Raw genomic sequence first — 6,506 nt, 5'->3', positions numbered from 1 at the left:
ACAGACCCAACTACTTCGCTCCTCCTTCTATCGTCTCAAATGCCATCCTGAGCCTGCTAAGCCGAGAGAACGTTTCCTGGGCGATCAGAAGCTTTAAACCGTACAAGTCCGCGGGGCCAGACGGCATTTACCCTGCCCAACTGATTCATGCGGGACATAAAGCCATTAACTGGCTCAAAATAATTTACGAGGGAATCATCTCCCACGGGTGCATCCCTGTAACCTGGCTTCAGACCAAAGTCGTGTTCATACCCAAGAAGGCGCCTTTAATAATATCCTTCCGAGCGCCATCACAGGCGCACTGACGGATCTGGGGATTGACTCCCGGACGGTGAGCCTGATCGATCAGATGCTACAATGCAGGACGGTTGAGGCACCACTGGGAACGTCAACGTGCACCAGATTTTTCAGCAGAGGCACACCGCAGGGCGGAGTCTTCTCGCCCCTCCTATGGAACGTGGCAGTGAACACACTGCTGCGGGAGATAGAGGGGGGTGGCTGCCGTGTGGTGGCGTATAGGGACGATGTTGCTATAGCATTCTCCGGAAAATTTCCGCAGACGTTGTGTGTGTGCATGACAAGTACTCTCACGAAAAGGTCGAGATGGGCAGACAAATGCGGGCTAGGAGATAACCCGTCTAAAACGGAACTTGTGCTCTTCATCAAGAAATACAAAGTTGAGGTACTGACTCCCCCAAAACTCTGTGCAGAGGCGCTAGCTTTTAGCAATAATGCCAAGTATCTTGGCCTAATCCTAGACAGAAAGCTCGATTGGAAGCTGAGCATAGAGTATAGAATAAAGAAGGCCACAGTGGCCCTTTATAAATGCAGGAAAGCAATCGGACTAAAATGGAGAATGACGTACATAGTTCGGTGGCTATACACCGCCATCATACGAACAATCATGCTCTATGGAGTGGTAGTATAGTGGCCAGCCCTAGATAAAAGAAATTGTCTTAAGAGACTCAGTAGAGTTCAACGCATGGCAGAGCTATGCATAACTAGCGGGGAAGCCCTTGATACCGTGGTGAACCTCCTCCCTGTAGATCTCATGGGAAAGAAGGTGGCAACACTTTCTGCCCTCAGAATGAGAGAAGCCAGACTGTGGAAAGCATCCGAGGTTGGGCACTCGGGAATCCTGATGAGACTCCCGCAATTACCAGAGAGGACAGATTACTGTATCCCTAGTGATCACCTCTCGACGCCTTTCCAGGTATCTTTCCCACCTAGGGAGGACTGGCAGATGGGCAAACCGGGACCTGCAAATGCGGTTCACTTCTACACTGATGGCTCAAAGTTAGAGGGCCGCGCGGGAGCAAGGGCCGTCTATTGCAGCAAGCTGAACATCAGTCACTGCTTCAGGCTCCCGGATCACTGTAGTGTGTTCCAAGCGGAGGTTGTAGCCATCAAGGAGGCCATTTCTATCGTCTCCAAACTACCTCTAGATACGCACTTAGTGTGCGTCTTCTTGGATAGCCAAGCAGCTATTAAAGCTCTAGGCTCAATATCGGCGAACTCAGCGACTGTAAATGACTGCCGCAGGTCTCTGCACGAGATCGCAGAGCAGTTAGATCTCTTCCTTATATGGGTACCCGGCCACAGGGACATCGAGGGGAACGACGCCGCCGATGAGCTAGCCAGTCAGGGTACTACGATTCCTCTCCTATCGGAGAGGGAGCAAGTAGCGATGCCTTTGGCTACGTGAAGGCTCCTCACGCACGAATTGTAAGAGCAAGCTGCCAATAGGAGGTGGCAGCAAACCACTTCCTGTAAGGTCTCAAGATTGATATGGCCATATCGATCGAAGAAGCGCTCAGCAGAGCTGTATAGACGCAGCAGAACACAATGCTCTGCAGTTACTCGAGAAATTACGGGACACTGTCAGATCGGCACTCATGCCTCTAGACTGTCTGAGGAATCGGTCCCCCACATCTTCTGCCACTGCCCGGCCCTTGGAAATCGTCCTCTTCGTATTCTCGGAGCCGCTTTCCTCACGGACATTTTGGACCTGTCCGAAAGCAAACCAGGGACCTTGTCCAAATTCATCCAAGCCTCCGGATGGGACTGCCCTTAACCTGCAGTAGTCTGCTCTCACGGATTCAGTCAACAAGAAGTGAACATGCCCATGCGGCAACACAATGGACCTCTTATAGGTCCAAGTGAGCTTGGGGGGCGGGGGTTTCTTTATCTCCCACTTCCGGCTACCGCTTTAACCTAACCTAACCTACCTCGACGCTTTGCCAGAGCCCTAAAGTGATAGTAAACGGTTCCCCCGCCGACCAGACACAAAAGCCGAAGCCAGCGCGTACTTCCCGCTCCAGTTTAGTGTACATCGGCTCCTAGACCCTGTACGTTGTATGCTACATGGCATCGCATTGGCTGTTGTATCTTCTGGCCTTGCAGCAACTTTATTAGATGGAGGCAGAACAGCTCATTCAGCATTTAAGCTGCATTAAACATTCAAAATAATCAGATGCAGTGTGCAACATAAAACGAGGGGCGCTAGGCGCTAATTTTTTTCGCTAAGCAAAGCCGGCTATTATACGTGTGTGTTAGAGAGAGACAGGGCGAGAAAACATTTAATTGTTTTCTACATTCTGGCTATAATAATGATACGATCCAATTCAGATTCTGCTGTCTAGAAGATATGGTCATTCTCTACGATTCTGCATTGCTCCCAGTTGATCATGGTGGGTAAACAGCTGTTGTATTTACATCTACGCAGCAGCATAACAGGTGTTCAGATGTTACTCAGCATGCTCTGCACCATAGTCAATCCTAGTAGTTCCTTTTTTGTCTGTCCAGTCCAATCGATCTTGTGTCAGGATTAAACCAGCACTCAAATTATAATATGATTATGAGTATACAATGCGAGTAGGTAGCACAGTGGTAAATTCTTACCCACCAGCGCTGGCTCCTTTGTTCGCTACTCTAAAATGAGCTCACTGTGGTAGATCCAGTCATTAGAGGACAGATTCTATCCTATGGCTTCGGATCCGTTGTGGCCGAATAAACGTTCATGCAGATGTTGTTATTAAAAAAATTTGACTCAAATGCATTGACATTCACATTAAAATCAGCTATCTGTGGGAGTTGGTTATATACATATATTTTCAATGTTTATTGATGCTTCGTAATAAAAACTCACCGAATCTGAATGCAAACCGCGATATTCGTTCTCGGCCTTGAGGTAGGAGCATATGCCCTGATTGACTTCATATTGGTTCTTCGGCATGAAGTGATCTTTAATATCTTCGTTGGGGATTACTTGCTGCTGGGTCTCCTGGCTGCTCGAGCCATCATTAATATCTTTGCACCGATCTTTGGAACGATCTTTGGAATGATCTTTGTACCGATCTCGACTTCTATCCCGTGCATATGTTTCCGTTTTGGTTAAGTTTTCTTTTTTCTCATAATTATTGCGAATTTCTTTCCATTCGTAATCGATTCGTAATTTGATGGCCTCCAGCATGGTGATGGGATCGACGCAACCCAGCTTCTCAGGTATTAGTCCGGCGAAGGCGATTTGAAAGGCATATTCATTAAAGTTCTCGCTCCCATTGAGAGTCTGCTCTATTACATCGTTACAACAGTTCTCCTTGACCATGGCACGGAAGAACACGGCTCTGGTGCGGCTAGCCAACGCTTCCTCTGCCGTTTTAGTGCGGCTGCACATGCAATTCTCCTGACAAAGTAGGAATCACATTAAATTGAAAGAAAACTTACGAAAACTATATATCTTACATCCGAACTAGACGTTCCGTGGATCGTCTGGGAAAAGTCAATGGAAAGCTTCTGTGCATATGCCAAGCTCGTGCATTCCTCTTCACTGGATTGATCGACATATCTGATTGGTAGCGATGCATTGCTATCTCCATTTGTTGGTGCATTGCTATGATACAGGGTACTGTGTCCAACTGGCGTTCTCGTGTTTACCTGACTATTGGATGGATCGCCGAATCGGAGTGTTAGTTTTGCATTTGCCATGCAATAAGGTCTTTCCGGCTTAGCGGGTGTATTCCTTTTATATGGCGTACTGTAACACTGTGGTGTAGTCATAGTTTCCTGACTCTGAGTCATGGGACTCTGATTCATGGCCTTCCGACAACAGGATGGTGTCGGTGTTTGAAAAGTCTGGAGCGAATGATTGCGCGTTGGTTCGTCAAACGGTTCAATATCCTTGAATTCCTCTGACTCCTATGGGGTTAATTGTTAATGAGTTGGATCATAATGAAACATAGCAGACTATCTCATCCAGGACTCCGACTCACTCACTTACATGTTGAATCTGCTGGCGATCTGGCCTCTGGGCGTTAACTCTTTGGAATGACTGACTGCGCGACGTGTGGCTCATAGGTGGACAAGTTGAAAATTGAATTCTTGACTGTTTTGGGGGTTTTAATAAATGTTTAGACAGAATACCTAATTAGTGCGGCTCATCCTACAAAAACCACACTTACATATTGACTCTGCTTCGTTTCAGAGCTCTGGGGCGGTAGTGACTGCTGGTATCCCGAATCATACTGGGAGTAAAGAAAGAAAGCTTAGATTATCATATTCTTATTCGTTAGAAAACCTCTTATTCAAATGTCGGATGTTCTGCTGAGAGCGGTTCCCAGAGCTAGGCGGCTTCAGGGACGGTAGTACCGCACTCCACGAGGTCTGTTTGGAGACACAACTCCCAACCAGAGCTTGTGGAAGGAGTGGTGTGAGGAAATGTATTCCTACAAGCAGGGGGCGGTAGAGGGTTAAGGGCTAGATGCCGTTATCCGGGATTATCCGGAGGCGGCGAATTCCCGGAGAACCAGGTGAGTAACAAGCAGTGAGATCAAGCACGAAGGGAAAACTTTAGAAAGCGAAGACGTTGCGTGAGGATTGAGAGGCGGAATCGAGCCCAAAGCCAAGAACCAAAGGCTCCAATCCCTTGAACCAACTGTGCGACGGTTGGAGTGTATCCCATAGGAGGCGAACCGCGATCAGGCAGAAACATCAAGTTGAGTCTAGTGAGAGCGAACGCGTCAGGCGCCGACTGAGTGGCGGATTTGGGCTACCTGCCAAGAATCACTAGCCGCAGTCGTTAGAGTCGGAGGAGCCACGCTTGGAGACGCCTTGGCGAGTCACGAATAGGTCGCGCTCACCACGAATGGAGAGGAGGAGAAACCAACTGCCGAACCCGTGCAGAAGGCAAAGTAGCGTAAGATAGTTCTAAGATACCAATAAAGCTTAATTGTTATACAGTAACCAAACCCAACCCGTGCATTCTTATTTGTCGTCGGGGCAACTTTGCGGCGAGCCCGCCGACCGCTGAGCCAGCCTAGCTGAATCAGACGGAACAAAGAGGTTCGTTACTGTGGCAAGACCTTCATTGTAGTCAATCTACAAGCGGCACAGCACTCCTGCAGAACTTACCTTTGGTGGCGTTAATCCTCGCAATGAATGCGACAGGCGGCTACAGCTGTCAGTGCAATGTGGCATACAGGCTTCTTCGGAACTCCCTCTATCAATAGTGGTGCTCTTGATATCAGGCTCCTATCGAAAAACATTTTAAATTAAATAAATTAATGAAGAACTCTGCAGTTTCCACTTCATACTTACAAATCCAACGCTGGTCTTATCGTTGTGAAAGAAGGCATAACTTGCCTCTGCATACTGGGCCGACTTTCTCTGCTGGCAGCAATTACATAGGGCACGATTGCACTGTGCACTACAGGGTTTCCGAGAATTTCCAGGACCCACCATCATGCTACTGAGATCGCGTTCCTATCGGAATAAAATAATATAACTCATCAATAGTTATGCAATAGTTTCCGCAATTCACGCTCACAGATCTGTCAATGGTCCCATTGTTGCCAAACAAATCATAAACTGACTGCTGCTGACTTTGCTGCTGCTGCGGGATACCCAAAGACAGTGCCTCCCTGACCGACTGTGCCTGCTGGCATCAATAGTTCATCAATAGTTATGCAATAGTTTCCGCATTTTACACTCACATTGTCCACCAAGTCATAGATTGACTGCTGCTGCTGAGGGGTACCAAAAGACACTTTATCCCTGGCCGACTGTGAATTCTGGGAGCGACTGCATTGGGCCTGATTGCACTGTGCCTCATAGGGATTCTGAGAATTTTCACGATCCATCTGCGTACTATTGAGTGTGTAAATGTAAAATTGAATTTGGAATTTTGTGAATTTTATGTGTGCTCTTTGTTTTGAATAGGGACATAAAAATTCAGGTTTTCTTGTCACAAGCTTTGTTGCTAAACTCCTCCGAAATAGCTCTACCGATTATCGTGAAATTTTGTGTGCTTATCGCGCCAATCTGCGCCGATAGAAATTAATGTAAATGTGGCATCATAAAATTCAAAGAAAAATATTTAAGTAAATAAAAGCTTTTTATACACATATGAAATCGCTGTAGGCCGAAACAAAAATTCGGTCATCGGGTTTAAATATTGATAGAAAAAAATATCTACAAAACATCTGGGTAGGTTAGGGGGGGGGGGGGGG

At 47.1% G+C, this 6,506-nt stretch overlaps 1 protein-coding gene across 4 annotated transcripts; it reads right to left on the bottom strand.

Annotated features, from left to right (window-relative positions):
* Positions 1-2,596: 2,596 nt before the first annotated feature.
* On the bottom strand, positions 2,597-6,236 carry LOC117191994. Of its 4 annotated transcripts, XR_004474138.1 has the most exons (10): positions 5,991-6,233; positions 5,825-5,935; positions 5,596-5,760; positions 5,410-5,529; positions 4,461-4,523; positions 4,280-4,384; positions 3,745-4,197; positions 3,149-3,685; positions 2,902-3,084; positions 2,597-2,838 (listed from the first exon to the last, which is right to left on the bottom strand). XR_004474138.1 is itself a non-coding variant. In XM_033396716.1 (9 exons), exons 1-9 carry the CDS (start codon positions 6,135-6,137, stop codon positions 2,983-2,985), a joined length of 1,803 nt encoding a protein of 600 aa, XP_033252607.1. In that variant the 5' UTR covers positions 6,138-6,233; the 3' UTR covers positions 2,597-2,982. The 4 variants fall into 4 exon arrangements, 3 of the variants coding, with proteins under 3 accessions (XP_033252607.1, XP_033252608.1, XP_033252609.1); XM_033396716.1 differs by having other exon boundaries at positions 2,597-3,084; XM_033396717.1 differs by having other exon boundaries at positions 2,597-3,084; positions 5,825-5,932.
* Between the last annotated feature and the right edge of the window lie 270 nt (positions 6,237-6,506).

Source organism: Drosophila miranda (genome assembly GCF_003369915.1).
Source record: "Drosophila miranda strain MSH22 chromosome Y unlocalized genomic scaffold, D.miranda_PacBio2.1 Contig_Y1_pilon, whole genome shotgun sequence".
Taxonomy (NCBI): domain Eukaryota; kingdom Metazoa; phylum Arthropoda; class Insecta; order Diptera; family Drosophilidae; genus Drosophila; species Drosophila miranda.
Note: the sequence above shows the minus strand (reverse complement) of the source record. Positions and strands in the feature narration are given on the sequence as shown.

Bases quoted from the DNA above. Each gene is read 5' to 3' on its own strand.
- LOC117191994 (XM_033396716.1), bottom strand. From the start codon at position 6,137: ATGGATCGTGAAAATTCTCAGAATCCCTATGAGGCACAGTGCAATCAG. The intron at 5,761-5,824 runs GTGAGCGTGAAT...TTATTCCGATAG, and splicing joins ATGGGACCATTGACAGATCT to GAACGCGATCTCAGTAGCAT. The intron at 5,530-5,595 runs GTAAGTATGAAG...GTTTTTCGATAG, and splicing joins ATAAGACCAGCGTTGGATTT to GAGCCTGATATCAAGAGCAC.